At 42.9% G+C, this 21,275-nt stretch overlaps 1 protein-coding gene across 8 annotated transcripts in view; it reads left to right on the forward strand.

The window, feature by feature from the left end:
* Positions 1–21,275, forward strand: part of DOCK7 (dedicator of cytokinesis 7) — a 107,041-nt gene that overhangs the window by 6,688 nt on the left and 79,078 nt on the right. For all 8 annotated transcript variants that reach the window (XR_008824620.1, XM_056355658.1, XM_056355659.1 and 5 more), the window contains exons 2-6: positions 3,418–3,523; positions 18,153–18,328; positions 18,525–18,593; positions 20,798–20,927; positions 21,034–21,246. Coding sequence is in view for 7 of the 8 variants with exons in the window: in XM_056355658.1 (XP_056211633.1) it covers positions 3,418–3,523; positions 18,153–18,328; positions 18,525–18,593; positions 20,798–20,927; positions 21,034–21,246 (694 nt within the window). In the remaining variant the exon portion in view is untranslated. The remainder of the gene's footprint in view (positions 1–3,417; positions 3,524–18,152; positions 18,329–18,524; positions 18,594–20,797; positions 20,928–21,033; positions 21,247–21,275) is intronic.

The raw sequence follows: 21,275 nt of genomic DNA on the forward strand, positions 1-21,275 counted from the left end.
CTCATTTGGTTCTATAAAGCCCTGGTCAGGCCTTATCTGGAGTGAGTGGTCAGGGTGAAACACAGTGTGTTAAAAGGTGTGATTGCCAACTGGAACATAGGTGGAGAAGAGCCATCAGGGTGATCAGGGAGCAGAAAATCTATTGCAGGACCTGACCTTGCTCAGCTTCATAGAAGGAAGGCTGGGAGGGGACATGACTAAGTTTTGTGAATACCTTGTGAATAGGAAGGAGTGAGAGGAGGATTACTGAACCTAACTGATGATTTGGCACAAAACCAAATGAGTATAGATTAGCCATAAATACATGTGGTGATCAGATTACATTAGAAGATGGTTTCTAAATGTCAGAAGCATGATGTGTTCCATTAGGGAAAATGGTGTTCAATCCATTTGTGAATACATTGATACAGAAGGGTAGCCACCAAAAGCTGTGGATTAGACTGTAGGCTTGGAGTAAGCAGTAGTAAGTCCTGCGGTCTCTGCTGAGGAATTTTGAGGTTTTTTTAGACAGTGGGCAGTTACTTCATGAGGGAAGAGGTTTGACTGGTAATTGTGAAAGCCAGAGAGATAGAACCACTTAAGACTTGAAAGTAATGATGGCGTCTTGGTGAAACCAATTGTTCAGTTCTGACTTTCTGTGATCATGCTTCAGGGGAATTTTTAATATCCAGTGAGGTTATTAATAGGGCAGCAACATGGAGCAGCCATCGATGTACAGCACATGGTCAGAAGCTGTGCTGATTAGTGCCACCATCCCTTTTGTTTTACCATGTTTCTTCCCCTATTGCATGAAATGACCTTTTCAGCAGGGATGATGTCAGGCAGTGTAATAGCATCCATGCAAACTCATAGCGCCCCTGAGCAATGCTATAATGGTAGCCAAGTTTGCTTCTGCCTTGAGTTGGGGTAAAGTGCAGTCATAGCTGGAGTTAAGGGTGTATTGACAGGCTGTGCTCCAAGTACAACGCAGCTCCCAGCCGCTGCAGAGCTGCCCAGCTGAGACCAACATGCAGAAGAAGAAAGGACTGAGAACCTCTCTGGAGTCTCTATCACAATGCATGTCTCAGGTTTGTAAGAGGCCACTGCATGCAGGAGTAGCAGTGCTGAGTAATGTGGCTGGGCATTGGCAGCGGCTGCACAGCTGAGGACAGGTTCCCCCTCTAGCTGTACTTTCCATCTGGAAACAATGAAAATGGGGAAAGATTTTTAGCTTTTCCTGTGCTGTGCTGCATGGTGGAACGTGGGTTCTCATTTTTCCTGCCAGCCATGTGGTGAAGGGCTCTCTTCTGGGTATCATCAGGAATTACACAAAACACACACTGAATAAGAGATTGGGTTTAAACCAGAGATTGTCTGCAACCAGGGGGCAAGCTTTTAAATTTCATCAGCCACAGATGCGTGGTGTTTTCCATGCCAAGCAGCCATTTTAATACATTCCAAATTTTCCTATAAATGCTAGCAGCATGCATGGTTTGTTCTCATGTGTGCGTGTCTGTGAGTGTGCACGTGGTGGGAGCAGGGAAGATGGTTTTTCTGAGGGCAATCAGACAGCCTGAATGTTGTCCATCCCCAGCAGGAGCTGTTTGGTCTGCTTTCAGAAGCCACCCTCCAGAAGTGAAAACACAGTCTCCTGTGGATAAAGGCAAACATGAACGAAATGACTTCTAGCAGCCAGAATACATAAAACTTTTTTTTTTTCCTTCTGCAATCACTTTTAAAAAAGACAAAATAATGCTTCCTTAGCTAATCTTACTCCCATACTCTGGCCTGAGGAAACATCTGCTCTCCATGGTAGGCTTGGTTGTCCCAGCTAGTTCCCTTTTAAGAGTTCCCTTCTCTTCCATTGACATCAGTTGCTTCCACCGGCCCCCATTCCTGCCCACCAGCATTCACTGCTACAGCAGTCCTGATGCTAGGAACCCACCCTGATGTCAAGGTTTTGCTCAGGGGAGGTTTAACCATCTTTACTTGACAGGATTTTAGGAGCTCATGTGCCATGCTGACACAGCACGTTCACTTGAGTGAGAGATCAGGAGTGAGTCTGTTAGCCATGATGCTGTTCCCACAGAGGACAGATACAGCAGAAAAAAACCCACCTTTGTCCATGCAGCCTCTTCATCTGTCTTACACACTGGTTAGAGTCTCTTTGGAGCCAGGACTTTCTTCTGGGAGACAGAGCGGACTGCAGTGCTGTGATGTGTTGAGTGACAGTTGGGAGCAGGTTTGTCACTAATAAAATGGTCATTGACTCCTAGAGAAGAGCACTCTTATGTTGGTGAGGTCCTGTAGACAAAGGGCAGTCAGCAGCTTTTAGGAAAAATGGTTTTTTTTGTGTGTGGAAAAACATGGGTTTGGGTTTACTTTTGAAACAAAACCATTTCCACCATACTCAAAAATGTGGCTATCCCTGTTCTGCTGCTGAGGTGAGCTGCAGCTTACTGCTAGGTTACAAGGTGGCTGCTGTGGATGGTTGTCTTAGGGCTCGACCCATGGCTGTTTGTTAAGGCAGTCTTTGGCAAACAGCATTTCCCTCTCTGATGTGCTCTTCCTTTGCTGAGATGTTCACTTGGTGGATTTACCCAACTCTTGTGTTTTCAGGCTTACCATTGACAAAGTGGCTTATTGGGGAAAATAGAAAACCCCAGAGCGTCACAGGGTGGATTTTACCCTCCAGGCATGGAAGGATTGATGTGCATTTTTCCTTCCTGGTGAGAAAAGCTGCCCAGCAGTGGGATTTCTCTCTGGCAGAGACCATAAGGCACCGTGCCCTGCTAGCCAGTGCATTGCCTGTCCCCACTGCTAGTCACCATAGCCTCACTGCTGCCTTTCACATCGGTTGTTTCCCGTTTGTCATTGCCTAGACATTTCAACCCACCCTGCGTGGGACTGCTTTTCTGCCCCTGAGCTGGGTGTTGAAGGGGTTAGATATTGGGTGGAAAGTGGCTGCCAGTCCTCATCTCTCTGACTGCAAAAACCAAAAATGGGCAAGGGGTGAAAATGAGAGGGCAGAGCACAGAAGCAGATGTGTGACCAGGCTTGGAACTGCTGAGGGTGGCAGAGAGCACTGGAGGAGAGCTTTTCCTCGGTAGGAACTGGAAAGGGCCTGCCAGGGACAAGTTTATTTGTGCTCAGGGTCATACGCATTTTATTGTCACAGATGTGCACAAGGGAGCAGCTCACTAAAGGAAAAAAAAAATGTAATTGCTGTTAAGAATATGTATATGCAGCCTTGCAAGAATTTTGTGATTTTCTGGGAATTTAATATAGAAGGTCTGTTTTTTGCTGGCCAGTGACACTCTTATTCCAACCAGTGCACGAATATTTGGTTTCGTTCCAACAGCAGTGTAAAGTGGATTTGATATATCATCTTCATTCTAATTCTTCTACAGAAATAATGTTGTCCCTGTCTTGTTTCAGAACTGTAGCTGCTGAAGTCAGGAAGCAGATCTCAGGGCAGTATGGAGGGTCTCCCCAGCTTCTCAAAAACCTCAATATTGGAGGCAGCGTCTCTCATCATACAACTGTAAGTAATGCTTGGAACATGGAAGGCTGAAGAAGGTGTGCATAGTTATTTCCATTACCATTTGGAAAGAAATTGCAATGTTAACAGTTTGTTGACCTAATCGGCCCTGATAACACAGAGGAAATTCCATGCAAAACCCATCAGTTTTGGAGGTCTCTATCTTGCAGATCAGTTAGTGTGGCTGGGAATTTGTGTTTCTCCAGAATCTTTGTAGGACAAGGGGCTCCCTTGACCAGATGTTGGTTGGTTTATCCCAGAACAGCCTGAACTGGGCATTAAGTTCCACATGCATGTGTGGTTTGCTCCTTTGCAAGAGCTCTTTGCAAGCTCATGCACTTCAGGTGGCTGTTTTCTTGCATTTCTTGTTGCTCTTGAGAGTGGGACCACAGTGGCTCATCTACTCTTCAGAGGTATTTTAAATGTCATTGTGGAAGCTGAATGTGGTTTTTCCTTAGGAATGTGTATTTACTTACAAATTTACAGTCCACTTTCAAGAGTGGCTGAAATGTAGGCCTTGTTGTTAGAATCACCTGTTCTGAAGTCAGATTTTCTTGCATGGCCTACAGGTACATTCAAAATTTATTCAGTGTGGTGGTAAAAATGTCAAGAGTTCAGCATACTTTTTCAGGCTGGAACTGTATTTCTGGAAGCGTTCCTTTGATTTGGGTTGTTGCTTGAGGTCACAGCAGTTTCTTTTGCAGTAGTCAACTTAGAAAACAAATATTATAGCTTCTTGTTTTCTTCAAAGAGAGTTGATTAGGTCAGGTGGTACTGGAAATGCGCCCTGAATTTGATGGTCTGTGCAAGCTGAGTTCACAAGAGTTCTTCTCTTGTCTTGGAATAGGGTCCTATAGAGTTTCCTCAGTTCATGTACTGTTTTGTGTCCAACATAATGCGTTAAAAGCTTTCTCATACAGAGCACAAATGCATCCTTGGAGCTAGTATCATCTCAAAAGGGATCTCCAAGACTGAGTTGACCTCTAGCTTAGAAGAGTGACTTCACTGTAGGCTGAAGGTTGATCTTTAAGGAGATCCTGCTGTGCCAGAGTCATTGGGGATTGAAGAGGGCTGGAATTCCTGTCATTTTCCTCTGTATCAGCCCTGTGAGTGCAAGGAGACCAGAAGGCTGGCTTTGTCAGCTGTGTGCCCAGCCTTAATGGTGAGTGAGCATGAAGGAGGAGGGGTTAATGAGAGCGGTGTGTCCAGGGCTAATGCTTTATCACAGCAATCTCTGTAGGGGTGTGGAATGATAATGCGAAGCCCTGACTTGGCAGTTCTCTGTGGTCTTTTGCATAATCCAGTATTAGGCAATAGGGAGGGACCCCTGCTATTAGTGGTGTAGGACTGGATGGAGCACTCAGGGTCATTGAATCCGTTTCCCTGTGGCAAGCTGAGAAATAGACTTCTGCTTGTGAAGGACTCACTGGATGTCCATCCTACAAGCTGCAGTGCCTCACTTGTCTCACATGTGGTTTCATCATGGAACAAGTTGGCTGAATTGCCTTTCTACTCCCCATTGCTTTCATAAAGCATGATCTCTTCTGTGTACCTCTCCAAGCTGTTCCTCAGCCAAGCATATTTTTGATAACTGTTTTTCCTTGTATCACCTCCTTTTGCTCTGAAATGTCTGTTCCACTTTTTCTTCCTATTTCTAAGGTTTTTCCATTCTGCCATCATCAAAGTGTGCGTGCTCGAAGCTTCAGTCCTGTTGATCTTCACCTGCAATTCTTAATTCAGGATCAGATTTGTTGGTCACAGTATTGGCAGCCCTGTCTTCAGTTCTGGTATTCCTCATTATCCTGTCACTGTTGTATTTTCTAGTAAATATATGCAAGAATCTATAAAAATCCTGGAAAAGGTCATGATAACTGAAAGCAGGGTCTGAGCCTTTCCTATCAAACTGCATTGTGTGATGGTTGATGTGATAAGCTCCTAGTTTGTCATACTAAATTCTGTGCTGAGCAGAGATGCTCTTCAGAAGCATGGAGCGGTAGTTTGTAGGAGATAGTCCATAGGAAAAGTATGTTTAGTTAAGTTGGGAGTCTATTTCCTGAGGGTGCATAATATGACAGAAGTTTGCTTCTACTGAATTTTGGGTTAATTTCTCTCCTTTAGGCATCCATCAATCTGCTGTGCCTGCCTGTCCTGGTTTGATAATAAATATTATGTGGAGAAAACGCATTACTGCTGTGAAGCTGAAATAACTGTTTGCTCTGGAAAGGTTCAGAAGTTTGTGTGCTGTTACACTTTTACAAAGAAATAGAAGGCCTTGTATCTGAATGGCAGTTTTGTGTAGTCATACTGGTTTGAAAGCCTGGAGTAGGGTGGGTAGTGTGGATTTAAATAAGGAAATTAACGCTAAAATGATGGATATTCTAATACAGCTGTGTGTGACTTGCGTTTCTTGTATCCACAATGGGAGCAAGTTGCATTGTTGAGTGTGCAGCATGGAACCGGGGGATTTTTAACAATAGTGGGGATGTGGTCTCTCTTATCCAGTGCATCTTGCTCATCATGTTGAGCACTTCCATAGTTATGATCCAGATAAGGTCAGTACTGATTCTATGTTGACAGTTGCCAATAGTAGCTGGCTTGTGGTAATTTGTCTGATAGTCTCATCACACGCAGTCCAATGGAGACATTTGTATGGAGAAATGTCTGCTTTTGTGAATGCAGGGCCCTCAGCACTGTGCTCAGGTGAGCATTCTGTTTCTTGTTGACTGAAGCCAGTGCAGGGACTTTTCACACTCAACAGACTTGCATGTGGTTGAACCTAGGATAAATGCAAAAACCTGTCAGCTGGATTTTAGCAAGTCTCTTCCCTTTTGCTTCACAAGCAGCAGACAAAATGCTGCCAGAACTGTTTCTAATTTAGTATTTGGTAGAGCTGGGGAGAAGACACTGCTTTCAAATGACTGTACAGGAGCTTGCAGTTTATTATTGTCAGCCTCCACCCTTCTGACACTTTAGGAGAAGCTGATTTTAATTGCACATCCCTCAGATCTGCAGACCACAGACACAGGTCCAAAGCATTCAGAGGCTTTTCCTGTATAACCAAATGTGCCGAATTGGGACTCTGTGCAGGATGCAGTCCTTGCAGCACTGAGCTTTTATTTTTGAAATCCAGAACGGAAGGCACTGACAGTTTGTTACTGAGAAATAGAAGCTGGAAAGGTCTTGGAGCTAGATTAAGGACATTTTATTTTTTGAAGTTTTGCAAGTCTCTGTAAATCCACTTGTAAATTGAGTGTGTGTTTGCATCCTACTGTTTGTGTTCAGGGTTGTAAGCCACGAGCTATGCTCATTTTTGGTGCATCGAGAGGTTCAGTATTCTCTCGTGGGAGCTGGGGCTTCTTGCCACCAACCTCACTGATTGAATGCACTGAAAGTGGAGAGCTTGCACTTCCTTTCAAAGAATTCCCCAGCATCTTGCAGGATGGAGTATTTGCTTTGTTTATTTGATGAACCGGACTGTTTACTACAGGCTGTTATAACCCCTGGTGACTAACCACTTTCTTTTCTTTCCAAGGTTGTTTTGTTTTTTTTTTTTCTGTTGAGCAACTCCTTGTGCTATGGTGCTTGTTTAACTCTGTCTGCTTACCCTCTGCTGCACCGGTCATTTCTGCTCATTGCTGCATGCTGCAGCCTGGCGGAGGCCGGATTGTGCTCTCTGGATTTCTGCAGTAGTTTTACCTGGATGAAGCTGGATTGTGGATTGTCAGAGATTAGCGTGAGTTAGTGTTGAAGCAACCCAAAGCTTTCTCTGAATCTTGGTGTCCATGCCTCAGTTTGCTGTTTAATGGCTGCTTGTTATGCAGCTTTGCTGTAGGAAGAGCAGCGTTTTGGTTTTTATCTGCAAATGGACTCAGTAGTCTACTCTTTTCCCCTGTGTGTGCTATCCCTTTATGTGGGCAAATGATGTTATCAAAGGACAGAAAATAATCACTAGGTATCTGGACCACTTTTCCATTGTAGCCCCGCTGTTTCCGTCTCTTGTTCTACGTTAAGCAGCTTAAAAAGTTGCTTAATGATATTTATATTCTTCAAATTAGATAAAGACTTATAAAATCTTGGATTTCTGAGTACTTCACTTTTGAGTGCCAAAGATAGTCATTGAAATGTTTTTGGTTGTTGTCCAAAACTTGATTTTTTTTTATTTTTTTTTTTTTTTGCCTAAGAAAAGAAAACTTTCTTAGTTTTTTTTTTCAGCCTGTAGAGGTATATTTTAATTAGAAGAGCAGCATTTCACAGAAATTGCAAATAAGCAGAATGAGTGTATATTCAGTTGTTTTACAGAAAAATCACAGCTGTTTCCAAAGGATTAGGGATAATACTTCCTGTTGGTGTATGTTATGCTATAGTTGAATGTTAGTGTGAGGAAGGAGCACTGTTACAAGAGATGTTAATTAGTCTGGGAATAAAGAGGTCTGGATTCTTGGATGTGATGTGATCTGACCATGTCTGCTCTTGGAGCTCCATTTTCTTCATGTGAAATAAAGGTGCTGACATTTACATATCTTTGTAAAGCACTGTGGGGTTTATGGGCATTATCTGGACTAATTGAAGCTTTGTCTTGGATTTATCGGATGTCAGATTTTGGTTGTGTATTCAAAGATAGTCTGTAATTATTCAATAAGAGAATATAGGTTCCTTTATATATTCTCGCTGTTTATTTCGTGTAATTTAAAAGAAGAAAAAATAATTTGTGCAAATTAATGGAAAACATTACAAGGGAAAACATATCCTATGTGGCATAAAAAAGGGTGTTTTGAAGTGTTCAGAGCCAAGTAATTTTATCACCAAAATCACTAAAATGAAAAGGAAAATGAGCCAAGTCTTAACGCTCTCTCAAAGCTGATTAAGGCTTAATAGTGTCTCCCATTATATGTGTTTCCTGGAGGTTTTGCCCTGCCTTGCTGAATGGTCTATCCTCATCAGGCAGGGGAGGATGGGAGAGGCATCCACATCCTCTTCCCTGCCTCCTCCCATTAGCAATTACTCACAGTTAACTCTGCTCTGGTGCAGGCGCTTTCTTTAGTGACTTAAAACTATTTCTAAAATGGGTTCTGAGTGAGTCCTGTTGCAGAGGTCACGAGCATTTTATATGTTAAATTGGTGAGTCTGATACCCATTGAAAGGTTGCTGAGTCTCATTCATCTGCAATAACTTAAACAGTTTATACATTAGCAGAGGTAACTAATTGTAACTAAATGTTATTCTACCAAGTAAATTTGGTTGCTTAAATGAAGCATTCATGACAGGCCTGTTAATAAATACTCAGAATCTAAAAATGCTGTTAAATCCTACTGTTCGTTTATTAAAGTTAGTTGTGACACATCTTTTTTTGGGGATACAATGCATAAGCAAACTGATGTTTAGTGGAAATGCTGCTAATACCCTAAACTGCAAAAAGTTCTTAATATTGGATTCAAATTGCAATGTAAAATTTTTCAGTCTAAGGCCCTGTTGGTCTGCTTGCAATCTTTCATGCTAATGCTGCCACGGTCCCAGCAAGCAGCAGTGAATTGGAAGATCACTGCTTCATGATGCTAAATTACAGCTGCTTTCTCCTTGTCATCTGTGTTGCTGCCGATTGCCTGTGAAGGCTCAGGAGAGCAGGTGGAGAGTGCTTTGGTACTGGCTGCGAGAGTGCATGAAGGAGTAAGTCTACGTCAGAGGACATGTGAGCATGTAAGGTGTAGATGTGCTGCTGCAGCTGTTCCTTTGTATATATGCACTTGCAGTCTTTTGCAATAATAAGGCAGCTTAGATGCATTGTTAGCCTTTTTAGCGCTCAGCTAATAGGAGAACCATGTCTCTATTACCTGGGCTAGCAGGGCTGGGTGGATGCACCCAGGCTTTGCACCGGCCTGGCTGATGCTGTCACTGTGCAGGGGTACTCACGTGGCTCTGCAGAGCCAGCTCGGAACAGCTGGCAAGGAGACTCGAGGCTGGAGGTCCACTGTGGTCCCCAGAGCTTCGGCCAGCAGGCTGAGCCTTACTCCGTGATGGCTGTGCGGCTGCAGCGGGCTGGCTGAGCGCTAGGGCTCATTGCTGGTGTCTCCAGGCAGGGCTGCTCAGGTGCACAGAGCTGACACCTTGGGACTGTCTGTGCCCAAAGGTGGCTTGGACTGGCGTGGTTTGTTAGGTGAAGCTTTGCGCCCCATCAGTGTGGCGGGCACAGTATTTCTTGACCTGGGCACATACAGAAACCACTTCAGCTGTCCCATTGTGCTGCTCCTGAGCTCAATAACACAGGCAGCCCAGCTCTGGTGTCTTCATGTGTCTCGTGGTTAATTCATCCATACACTGGATGAATTACATTTTCCACTGATAATTGAGACGTGACTGTGCCAAGTATTTTCCACTCAGAAGAACATGCACGTTTGTGGTTACCACGGTGCAGCTTGCACAGTTCAGAGCCACCGTGGTTTGCCTGTGTGAACCCTAAGGGTCCAGGGGGATCCATCTCTGCTGATCTGATGTAGTGTTTCTGCCAAAAGTGGGAAGTCTGTGATTTTTCTGCAGTCTCTGGTCAAACTGTTTGGCTTTTTCATTTCTGTAATAATGGAGCTTTGATGTTTCTGTTGTCTCAGTCTCTGCACTCTCGGTTTTGGCACAATTTATCAGAGGGTAGCTCCTTCAGATCAGTCTCAGCACTTGCATTTGCTGTATCAAAGTCTTGGTTCTTCAAATACTCTCTTGGTGAAATGACATTATTCCTAGTCATCAAAGGAGAAACTGTCTTTCTTCTTACCCATCCTTGGAGGCATAACTCATGGCTTTTTGGGTTTGGTAAGAAATCGCTATAGTATTCCCAGATAACTAATTAATCTCTGATTAATATTAACATTTCTATACCCAAATGGCTTCTTACATTAGCAACCAGTTACAACAGCAAATAACCTAGCAATATTTGTACATAGAACATTTCACTGGTTTTGTGGCTGGCTGTTATTTGTTACATGTAGAATCCCCCTTTAGGTAGGTATATTTACAAATATTTCCTTTCATTAGAGCCTTTTTCCATTTTGAGCATTGTGATATTACATGAATTTGGCACACATTGCAGATCATTGAACTTGTCTGTAAAAAGAATCCAGAACTTAAAAATTCTCAGATCTTAACAATGGAGGCTTCAGACTATTCATAAACAATTTTTGTCTTAATAGAGAATGCTTACAGAATTTTTTGAGGTGCGTTTACAATTTGGAATGAAGGACTTTTATCAGTTACTTTCTATAGTAATTACGTCTTTCAGTACACCATGCAAAAGAAATAATAAGAGCTAGAGCAAAGCAGGAGATACAGAACTGCATTCCAGAGGCAATACACATGTATGGGGAGGTAATGACTGCACTTTATGACTGGGGAGGTGTCATCCTTGTTGAGGGTTGGTAGCTGTTGATGAAAAGCAGAGATTGCCTAGGAATCTCCTTGGTTCATTTGAATATTTCCATGTATTACAAATGCAGCAAAAAAATTAAATGCAGGAGTTCTCTGTGCTTACTAGTTATCAGGCATATGAAATTAGGAGTGTGGGTCTTCTGAAATGCAGTAATATCAATAGGCAAATAATGGGATTCTTAGAATTTGGATCCAGCCGTGAGAATTTTTGGAGTGTTTAGGTGAAAGAAAACGTATTTTATGCAAGTAAACCAACATGTTTTCTAATTACTTGAGCATTGTCAGGGGTTAATATTGTACTGCTCATGTTTTGAAACTTCTTAGGATGACTGTGGCCTGTAGTTCAAACTTAAAAATAAATCTGATGCCTGTGTTTACCAAATATATTTCTTCAAACTGTTATCTTCTTTAACTTGCCTGCAGATATTTTTTTTTAAACGCGTGTTACATTTCCCATATTCTCAGATTTACACTGAGCCCTTCCTACGGGTACATCAGATTTGACTCTCGTTGCAGTTCCCTGAGATAACCAATATCCCTTTAAGGGTGACGGGATTCTGCCACAGCAAGAACAGGCCATCTGCATTCCTGAATGCTCAACAAGGGAAGTGACTGTTTGCCCTGGAGACCTAGGATAACTAAGAGAAAGCTGGGGCTCAGCTTTGAAATGTTAATCTGCTTCTTCTGTCCTTCCAAGATTTTGCCCAGGGAGGCAGTGGGTGGGAAGCTGGTATTAATTTAGAATGTGAAGCTTTGGCACAATCTGTTACAGTTTTAGCACATTATAAATTGTTTAATATTTAAGGAGGTATTGAAGTTAAGATGGAACTTTGTCCTGCTTTCAAAATTGGCAAGAAATATCACCCTGATTTTGAAGAAGTGCCTAGATGCCAAGTAAAAATAGTAGTCAGGATCCTCCCTGTGATGAGGAGCTCTGCAAGATTAATTTTTCAAGTTCCCTTATCATATCCTTGCAGAGAATTTTACCCCCACAGTGGAGGCAGGAGGTATAACTTTCCAGTCTCTGCCATTGTCATTTTTACAGGCTCCAAACTGTACTGGGATCCTCAGAGAGACTATGTCTCTGCCCTTAGGAATTAGGCATCTCATTTTAGATAAAAGGAAAATTGGTCTTGGATTGGGCTATGAGCAACTTGAGTTCAAATCCTTGTTCTGCCAGATGCATCCTGCCAAGCCATCACATCATAAACATTTAAAGTGCTGTTGTGGCTCCCTGTGAGAATAAGCATCTTGGGAGGGCAGAGGTGAGGGAGGGAGAGGGAAGCATGGGGGACACAGTGGTTTTCATGTCTCTGCTGACATATGCTAGCTGGAAGAGTCTGCAGAATCATAGCTGGGAGCTGGGTGTGTTGCTCTAAGCATGTCCCACAAGACTACTCGTGATGCTTAGTACAACACGTGTGAATTAAGCAACAAAGTTCTGGAACAGGATCTAGAAATATCCCCTCTGCCCAGCTGTTTGTGTGGGGAAAGGATAGGCTAAAGTCCTTCAGGTGAAAATCTGAATGCCTTTGGATGCCAGGGCACACCACAGTGATCTACATAAGACTTCTTCTGTGCTTCAGCCAGTATCTGTGAGATTGAGATGATATTTGTCCCTTTTTTTTCCCTGGTTGCTACTGTGGTCCTTACTGAGCTACTGTACAGTGCCCAGGAGAGCAGACCTGTAGTCTTTAGGTACTGGTGTAGGTGTAATTGGTTCAGAAAGGCAGCGAACTGGAGAGGAAGGCCGTTCAGGCATGCTAATTAAATACTTATCCTTTGGTCATTTCTTGAGCATGATGGAAAAGTGCATCTATGGCAAGAATTCCCATTGCCTTTGTTAGTGAGGCATCCCTGCTGCCTTTTGAATCACCTTGCCCTGCACACTTCTGCTGGCTGAGCTCCCTCTGAGCATGGCTGCTGCTGCCTTCCCCGTACGCGGTCAGCACTGCCGCTCGGCAAACCCCTGGTCACTGGGCCAGGTGAGAAGTCCTGCTTGTCAAGAGGGGTCTGCTCCGTGCACGAGGGAGCTGGTTGCAGTCTGTTCTCAGGAGTGCCACAACAGAGCAGGTCTAATACACATCTGGCCTTTGAATTTTTATTTTTTCTTCCTTGGTGGGGTAGAGCAGGCTGTGTGCTTTGCAGCACGGTGCACCGGGTGTAGCTTTCCCTGCCTGCTCACCCTTTGCTCCTGCAGTCCTTGGGTGAGACGCTTGGCTAAAGTAAATGGGGGTTTGTTACCCTGCATGGAGTTACACCACATACTCTAGCAGAGGCTTCTGCCTGTGTTTCCAGGTTTGTGCAGATGCTTCTTTTGTAACCGATGATGATGAGGCAGGTAGGTGCTCAAAAGAAGGAAATAAATAGGAGAGAGACATATTTCGGCTAGCAATGCTCTAAAACTACAGCAAAATACAATGTTTGCTGTCTAGAGAAGGACAAAGTCGATAGGAAACGAAGCTTTATTTTCAAGCTTTTAAGGGGATATAACAGTGAAGAATAACACAGCCTTAAAGAAGAAAGCTTGACTGTCCACGCTGCAGAAGAGTTGTAAACCTTTGAAATAGGGTTTTGTGATGCAACTGCTGAGAGCCGTAACTGCAACAACACAGATGCACCCATGGAACGTGTGTGTTAAGTAGTTTCTATAACCCAAATCAATCGGGCTGGTGTCTTAATTAAGCTGACAGAGCGTGTGTCTCTGGTCAGGTTAGGAACATATATATGCAGAAATGTTATTTGCAAGTGATGTGTTTGATTTGGGGTAATTGGGCTGTGTAAGCCTGAAAAACGGAGAGTCACGTTTGATTTCTTCTGTACTTCCAGTTTATCAGGACATTGTATTTGGTGTTTACGTTGGCAGGGAGCAGGTTATGACCCTTTTACTCATACCGGGTGGCTCCTTTCTCCCTGTGTATTCCTGTTCATCTTAATAACACGAATAGTGCTTGCCCTGAGTGAGGTGGCAGCGTCTGATCCTGGGATAAAGACTGAGTGAAAACTGTGTTAAGGAATTGTCCGAAAGGCTGTGCAAATTTCTTTCTGTAATTACAGCTCGCACAAAACTGAAGAGTATTTTTTAGGAGAGCAGCAATTGTAACTCTGGGAGCAGGCTTTCCTTTGCTTATTTGCCATGTGTAGTTGCCATTACTTTAGACTGTTCCGTAGTCCTGGTGGGGAAGATGGTGGGAGCTCCTGTACAGCTTTGGTTTCTGGAGGGCCTTAATAAACTCTTCTTGGAAGGAACAGACACCCTGTCAATGATTTCTTACAGTAACACTCCAGCATTATTAGGTTTATTAGCCACCTGGTAGGTGGACTGCATGTTTGCAAATACTTGACTGAAACCGTCCCTCTGCCTTTGGAAGTCTGAGGAAGAAAAACTGGCTGTGTTTTGTGGAGGAGGCACCTACTATTGCTTCCTAGGAGCGTTCATGAGGAATCGAAAAGGCTTTTTTCCTGGAAGCGGGATGAAGATATGCTGTCTGCAGCCTGCCAGCAAGCAGGGCTGTGGGAGAGGACAGCTTTGTAGCTCCTCAGCTGTTCCCCCATTTCTGCTGCAGCAGATTTCAAAATCTTTTATTATGCACCTGGAACCAGGGCTTGCTGTTCTTGTGGTAATCTGGCAATCAGCTGTTCATCAGAGTGCACAAGGATAAGAGTGGAACTTTTGTGAACTGGGAAAGTATCACAATCCTAATGGGCCAGGGCAGTCGGCTCTTGGGTACCTCCTTATTCTTCCTGGTGCTGTGAGGAGGTAAGTTGAGCCTGGAGGCTTGGAGGTGAGGTGATAGAGCAGGTTCTGCTCCTTAGTTGATGGTGAGGTTGGGTAACCTGGTCTTTATGTGAAGTTGTCTTGATTCCTTCACTGTGCGCATTCGATCTGATGGGTTCAAATGACGATTTCAGGTGACTGATGCTTTGGCTGGATAACGCCAGGAATAGCCTCTTGTATATTGTGTCTGTTCTTGGTCTCATCCACAGGTTCAGAGTGCATAAATATGCAGAGTGCACTCATATGCAGGAGCATAAAGCAGGAGGGAGGAAAGGTTAAGCCATCAGCAGTGAGAGCCATGAGATAAGCTCTCGTGGTTCGGTTCAGACATGGGGACACCATTTGGGTTCATTTTCCTTTTGGTGCATTTATTCATCCTTATTTCCTCCTCCTCTTTTATCACTTCTTCCCCCACAAATATCTAAAGCTTAAAATAATGTGCTTGCCTTTTATCTGCCAATAGTCTGACACGAAGTAGTTCCTCTTCATAACCATGAATTTATGTTTGGCCTGTTTACTCAGGTGCTAGAAAGTATTTCTGGCTGCACAGATGGTGAGTCTAATACAAGCTTCTGGGTTTGACTTTTATGTTTGTTTACATCTTCATGGTACAATAGTCATCTGAAGAGACAAACTGGAAAATTGTGAATTGCAACTTTGGGCCTAATCGTGAGATGTGTGAAGGGCTTGGAAAGCCCTGGAGTGCAGACGGGGGACACGGTGTTGGATAGACCCCTAAGCACTGCTTGCCTTTCCCGATTAGGTGCTTTTAACTAGCGAAGCCAGTTCATTCATCTTTTGTCCAATACATTACAATGATCTTGTTGGACAAGTGAAATTTGAGTTGTAAAATGCCAGGAATGGGGAAACATGGTGTCTTTGGGGCAGTGGCAGTCTCTGTCTTGTGCTGGCTCGGTCCTGCATATCCCTCTCCACTCTGTGTTAATCCAGAGGGTTTTTTCCTCACCTGTGTGTAATTGTCTTCTGTTTATCAGGATGAGTGGATTAGTAAAATCAGAGGGAATGAGAAGTTTCCTCTTTGTTATCCTGGGGAGCTGCGAAGGTAATTGAGTTTGTGCAGATGGAGACACAACACTTGCATGGTCAGCTCAGTTTTGCTGAGAAGTGCACTGGAAGCTGCCTTAGCTTTGGAGCTGCCACTGGGGAAGGGAGGTCAGCAGGAGGAGTAAAAGTAAGTCTTAAAATGTTAAGGCTTAAAAAATAGGGTCAGTTAACAGCTTTAAGTCACCCTCCCAGGCTGCCGTAACCCTCTGGCCTTCTTCCAGTGAGGGTGCTTTCAGCGTCCAGCTCTGAGCTGCATCACGGCATGGATAGGGCTCTGGACTGGTTGTGAGAGGAGCTGGGGAAGTGTCTTTTCCCGGTGCCTCTGCAGCTTTTGCCCAGTGATTTTTGTTATTTTTATCTTCATTTGTAAAGAGTTTCTTACTCTTCTTTGGTTTTGAGGTTTATCGGTAGAAAGGATTCTATGCACGCGAAGTAGCAGTAGTGTCATGCAGCGGCTCTTCTGAAAAAACATGCACTTTTAGCAGTTTCTCAATAATAAACTGTCACACTTCAGTGCTGTATGTTTTGTCAGTTATCTAGTGCCAAATGGAGCTGGTCTATCTGTATGTAAGGAACAGATAGTGTGAGGTGATGACATGTTAACTGTAATGTGGGAAAGAGCAATGACAAGTTCTGCTCGTTGTGAGTGTTGCAGTGATGAAAACAATTAAAAGTATCTGGTTTGCATTTTCAAAAGTTCTCCAAACCACATACTTTAAGTTCATTTCAAGAGTTCAGGATTAGAAGGGGAAGAAAGGTTATAGGGTCAGAATTAAATAGATGATGATGATGGTGGTGTGTTTCTTTACACAGAAATTACTTTGTATTTTTTACCTAAATTGCAGAACTAAATACTGAGTTCCTAGACATCATATTTTTTTGGTGGACCAGATTCTTATCTGGCATAAAGACATCTGGTCCAACTCACCTGACTTCATTGGAGTCACGCCATTTTTCTGGTGAAGAATTTGCCTTCTGTATTTCAAGAAAATTGTAGTATTCATTGAAGTTGGCTGTGGTAGGAGAGATTCTTTCAATACCCCCTGCATTAGCCAAGTCTTTTTCCTTGAATAAAAAGTTGATTCATTTCAGAATTTTTTGGCAATAGAAGTTTTAAAACTGGAATTTGGGATTGGTATAGCAAATTTTTTGAGAAGCATGTCTAGAACTTATTTATTAAGTATTCTTTTTAAAGGTATTTCCAGCAGAAGACAAGTTACAGGATAGTTCCCTGTCCCACAGAAATAATCTGGATGACAGGAGAGAGGAAGCAGTAAAGAAAAAATGCTGAATTTTGTCATGTATTTGTGACTCATATTAAAGCACTCAGCTTTGCTGGGGTGTGCCAGGGAATTCTAGGAAATCTGTCAGTTGCTGTAGAGACAGGTTCCTCAAAACTTGTTTTTAGTGTTCCATTTTCTTAATGTCTATGTTTATGTACAGCCTCAGAGCATAATGATCTCAGAATATATATATGTATTTATATAATATACATATGCAGAAATGCAGTTATGCAATGTGAGTATGTATCCAGTTTATGCATCATTTCTTTTCATGTAGCTAGAAAAAGCTCACTTTTTTTTTGGTATGGTGAGATCAGTATTTCCAGTGAAATCTGCTGGTTTCCTGCACGTGTGTTTGTTCAGTCATTCCTTGCACTTTGGGTGCAAGCTTTGTGCCCAGTAAAGATGCTTGTCAAGTGTCCATTTTACTTGGAGCAGTGTACCTTCCTGGAGTAGGCAGGGTCATCGTTGCACTGAAGGGCCTAATATCAGGGAGAAGGGGTGGTTAAACTTGTATCTGTGGTAGACAAACATTGTGTTGTGCTCTCCAGAGAGGTGGTTTAATTCAAAATAATGTTGGTCTTTAGAGTTCTGTGGCTTCTTAAGTTCCTGGTAAATCAGCCCCTGCTCTGGATTTCTGTTTGGGGGCCGCACATGAAGTTGAAACAGTTCTTGCATCCTGGATCAGGATGAAGGTTTCCTTTGTGATCAGAGCACGGTAAAAATAAATCCAAAGTCATACACGTGGGGAATAAAGTACAAAATTTTCTTTTGATGCAAGCTGATGAATTTCTTGAAAATAGATGAAAATTCTTTTTTTAATTTGGGGTTTGTTTTTATTTTTAGGTGATGATAGTATGCATCACAGAAATATCCAGAGACATATCAGATAAAAGATAAAGACTTGAAAAATAGCTTTGTGATGTGTATTAGCTAAGGTTAACACCACTAAGGTTAATTATCATCTGATGTTAGCTCAAGTTTCCTCAACAAGGCAGAAAAGCTGATTTAAAAAACAAAGTAGAACATGTGCTTGTGCTTTTTCTTTTTTCTTTCAGCGTGTTTTAAGACCTTTCTGTCGCTTGTTTTTCCCCAGGTACCGCTTACAGAAGCAGTGGACCCGGTTGAGTTGGAGGACTACCTTATTACACACCCAATTGCAGTGGAGTCTGGACCCCTGAGAGACTTGCTTGAGTTTCCTTCCGATGACATTGAGGTTGTGTACACCCCCCGAGAATGTCGAACGCTTGTGTCGGCTGTGCCTGAAGAGAGGTAGGACGTGACAGGGTGACACCTGGCTCAAGGGAATTAATTGTACTGCATTTGAGTATCTGCAAGGCTGAAGCCTGGAATTTTTGGTTGCAGATGCCTGGAAGAGTAAATATAAACCGAAGTGAAAGTATGTGTGTTTAAGAAGTCGTTATCGTGTCTGTGGTTTTGAAGGTGTTTGTTTCTGTTCTTTCAACAGTGAGATGGACCCCCATGTGAGGGACTGTGTAAGAAGTTACACAGAAGACTGGGCGATTGTGAACAGAAAGTGAGTTCCCTGTGGTATTTGTCAGCTTGATTTCGTATTTTTGCAGGTTGACTAGCTGGTATGAGTAGGCTCAAAAATTACCGTCCTGGCTACTGATTCCATGTGTCCCAGCTTTTGGTTGCCTAGCTCAGCTGAACCAATGCTTTGTTTTTAGCTGAAATGATGCTTTGTGTTTTGAAAATCAGATCTCAGATGTCAAAACCCCTTGGGGCATTTTTGAAAATTTAGGCCATTTTAGTCAACAGTTGCTGCTTTAGAATGGTGGAGAAATTAGGGAATGCGAACAAGTAAAATTATTTTCAGCATTTGTTTCTTTCTTTGTTCCATATGTTTTTAGCTCTTTTTAGAGAGCAGTTGCATTAGTTTTGTAATTATATAATATTTATGTGCAGTTACAACCCCTTGATAGATAAGGTGCCCTCTGCAGCTTTCATTTAGTCCCTAAGAGAATTTGAGAAAGTACATAATTTAAACAAGTAATTGTTAATATTTGAACTATCACAACACTTACCTAATGAGTGAACATTTTAGAGAACGTACATGCATTGATTAATTTATGCAAATTAGCGGGAAGGTTTCTGAGGAGCTTTACTTGGAACATACACTCTCTCAGATGATTGAAAGCCTGATAACTTCAAGAGCCACTGTCAAGGAGTAAGTGATCCATGTGATGTGCATCACCTACAAATGACTTGACTACAGCTACAGCTCTGCCCTTGTGGCTGTTGCTACAATTCACTGGTTTAATGTTGTCCTGCGAACCACTTCAGGGGATGCTGAAGATATGCTTTGCAGTGCTAAGATGACCTAATAAAAATGTGTTTTGTAATCTCATACCAAAAAAAAAAAAACACCCAACCCCCCCCAACCAGAAAGAAACATGAGAGAGAGAGATGCTTTATTAACTCCCAGCCTTTGTGGGCAGAGTCTAGCATGTGTAGTAGGCTTGAACAATGTGACCCACCCAGCCAGCACACCTCTTGGCTTCTCAGTGACTTTCACTGGTATCTGGAATACCTGGCTGTGATTCCTCACTGAGGGGGTTTAGTTGGAGACACCAGAGCTTTTTGTCCTGTGCAGATCAGCTGCAGGTTGCATTCTGTGTCAGGGAAGGCATGAAGCTAAAGACATCAGAGTTGCCTGAGTGGGTTGAAGGCATGGTAAGTGATTGTTGAACTACAGTCAAAAGTTGTCTTGCCCCTTCAGAGGAGGGCAATTAATTACCAGCACCTCTGAAGTTAGGTCAGATTTAGAGTGACTTTACACTTGTTGGTGGAGCTGTGATTGAAATGCAGACCTCCAGGTGAGGATTATACAGATCATGTTGTTCAGCTCCCAGGAATTATAATCTAGTGAGGAAAATGCTATCCTCCTTTTTCTCCTCCCTTTCGTTATTCCCTGCTAGCATCTCCGTGGTTTTCACATGTCTGTGCAGCCTTCTGTGGTGACTTTAGTAATGGGGCGTGATAAGAACAATTAATTCGAGATGTGACCCCAGCACTTCTTTGGGACTGCCTTAGAGTGTGTATTGTAAGGAGGCTGTGGCTCTGGCCATATGAGTGTGTAAATAAAGACATAGTACCATTTGGTATCAAAAAAATTGTTAGTCAAAGAGATCTGATCTTGTCAGCAACAGTAGACAGACTGTTTACTAGCAAGCACTCTTACACCCTGGAAGGCTCTGAAGGACCTGATTCTGCTTATAAAGATGCTATGAGAAGATGCTCATTTTTGTTGGGGTTGGAAAGTTGTGTGTTTTCCAGAGGTGCTCAGGACTTGGGCGCTTCATGCAGTCTTACCTGAAGTCATTGTTTTGGCTTTCAAGTTACTAATATTGTCTACTCCAAGTCAGCTCTTGCTCCAGCAGAACCACTGGCCTTCAGTCCTCACGTTCTTGACCTGTTTTAAGCTTGGCATCACAATTGCACATTTTATGATGACCTTAATTGGCCATTGATAATCCTCCTTTTGACATCACCCAGGGTTGCTTTACAGTCGAACAGAGTCACATTGTAGTACTGGAATACTGGTTGTTGGATTGTTACCCAGCTATGGTGGAGGGTGACTGGAAATATTGTTTGCAGAGAGCAGTTTATGCTTTCAGTGGACCCATGCTGATAATACTGGGTTTGTTCTGTAATTCTGCTTCTGGATTTGGTGTCAGAAAGCGTGCTAAGATTGTATTTAAAATACTTGGTTTTCAGATACCACAAACTGGGAACTGGATTTAATCCCAACACCTTAGACAAACAGAAGGAGAGGCAAAAGGGGCTCCCCAAACAGATCTTTGAGTCTGATGAAGCTCCAGATGGCAACAGTTACCAGGATGAACAAGTAATGTACCTTTAAAACCTTGCTACATAAAACCTAATTTATAATCGCATTTTTAAAGTGCAGTCCCTTTCCCATTATAAGTTGCTTTTAATTTGTTGAATCTCAGGATGACCTTAAACGACGTTCAATGTCGATTGATGATACTCCCCGGGGCAGCTGGGCATGCAGTATTTTTGATCTGAAGAACTCCCTTCCAGATGCTCTTCTCCCAAACCTACTGGACCGAACCCCAAATGAAGAGATTGACCACCACAATGAAGATCAGAGGAAGTCCAGTAGGCATAAGGAGCTTTTTGCACTACATCCAGCACCAGATGAGGTATTTTTATATACATATGGCTGAGCCTA

Source organism: Falco biarmicus, chromosome 11, assembly GCF_023638135.1.
Source record: "Falco biarmicus isolate bFalBia1 chromosome 11, bFalBia1.pri, whole genome shotgun sequence".
In the NCBI taxonomy this organism is placed as follows: domain Eukaryota; kingdom Metazoa; phylum Chordata; class Aves; order Falconiformes; family Falconidae; genus Falco; species Falco biarmicus.